The sequence below is a fragment of the Geospiza fortis genome, unplaced genomic scaffold (assembly GCF_000277835.1).
Source record: "Geospiza fortis unplaced genomic scaffold, GeoFor_1.0 scaffold432, whole genome shotgun sequence".
Taxonomy (NCBI): Eukaryota; Metazoa; Chordata; class Aves; order Passeriformes; family Thraupidae; genus Geospiza; species Geospiza fortis.
The window spans coordinates 702,269-703,464 of record NW_005054436.1 but is presented as its reverse complement, the minus strand read 5'-3'; the positions used below and the strand labels follow the sequence as shown (position 1 = coordinate 703,464).

The 1,196-nt window shown below is 68.6% G+C and overlaps 1 protein-coding gene across 1 annotated transcript in view; it reads left to right on the top strand.

Moving 5' to 3' along the window:
- The window catches only part of EXTL1 (exostosin like glycosyltransferase 1), a 6,669-nt gene that overhangs the window by 4,756 nt on the left and 717 nt on the right, over positions 1–1,196 (top strand). Inside the window, exons 5-9 of the mRNA XM_031062031.1 lie at positions 3–99; positions 185–303; positions 565–660; positions 803–889; positions 996–1,156. Of these exons, the coding sequence (XP_030917891.1) occupies positions 3–99; positions 185–303; positions 565–660; positions 803–889; positions 996–1,156 (560 nt within the window). The remainder of the gene's footprint in view (positions 1–2; positions 100–184; positions 304–564; positions 661–802; positions 890–995; positions 1,157–1,196) is intronic.

Below are 1,196 nucleotides of genomic sequence, written 5' to 3'. Positions count from 1 at the left end.
GCTCCCGCCGGCTCTGGAACGCGCTGCCCGGGGGGCTCCTGGTCCTGCCCGACTTCTCCACCCACCTCGGGGATTTTCCCTTCTACTACCTGCACCACGGTAGGGCCCTGCCTGCCCCGGCTGAGCCCGGCAAACTCGGGCCGTGCCCGACACCCCTCCTGCCCCTTTCCCACGCGTTTTTCAGGCTACAGCCCCTCCAAGAAGTTCACGGCTTTCATCCGGGCGGTCTCGCAGGCAGGGTCGCTGTCCCAGCCCATCCTCAGGCTCATCCAAGCCGTCTCTGGATCCCAGTACTGCGCCCAGGTGGGAGGAGCAGAGTCCCAGGAATCCGGGGAATGGCAGGGCTGGGTCCTGCGGGGACCAGGAGAGGGGGTGGGTGGCTTTAGGGGTGGGGAGGGTGGCTGGTGGTGTCACCTTTGGGTGGGCAGAGCTGTTTCCCAAGCCCTTTGGACCACCTGGGGGTTTATCCTGGTCCAAACTGCCTCTAGATGGTTTTGGGATGGCCTGGGCTGGAGCAGAGAACCCGCCCAACCCCTCTGGCCACGCCTGTCCTGCCCCTTGCAGATCGTGGTCCTGTGGAGCTGCGAGAAGCCACCGCCCCCGAGCGGGAAATGGCCCCAGAGCAGCGTGCCCCTGACCATCATCCAGGGCAGGAGGAAGGTGAGGGGACCAGGGCAGGGGCAGGGAGCAGGGACAGGGGCAGGGGAACAGGGACAGGGGCAGGGACCATGGAGGGACACGGGCAGGGGGCTGGGACAGCCACCCCAGGGCACCCACCTGTGCTTTCTTCCTCCCCCCACAGCTCAGCGACCGCTTCTTCCCGTTCGGGGCCATCCAGACGGACGCGGTGCTGAGCCTGGACGAGGACACCGCCCTCTCCACCAGCGAGGTGAGGCCCTGGCCCCGGCTCCCTGGGGCTGTCCCCATGTCCCCGTGTCCCCCAGGGGCAGCGTGGCGGGTGACACCGTGCCCCTCCCGTGCCCCTCCCGTGCCAGGTGGATTTTGCCTTCTCGGTGTGGCTCAGCTTCCCCGAGCGCATCGTGGGCTTCCCCACGCAGAGCCACTTCTGGGACGCCGAGCGGGGCCGCTGGGGCTACACCTCCAAATGGACCAACGAGCTCTCCATGGTGCTCACCGCCGCCGCCTTCTACCACCGGTACCGGCCCGGGGGGGGCTGCGGGGGGCGGGGGGGGTGC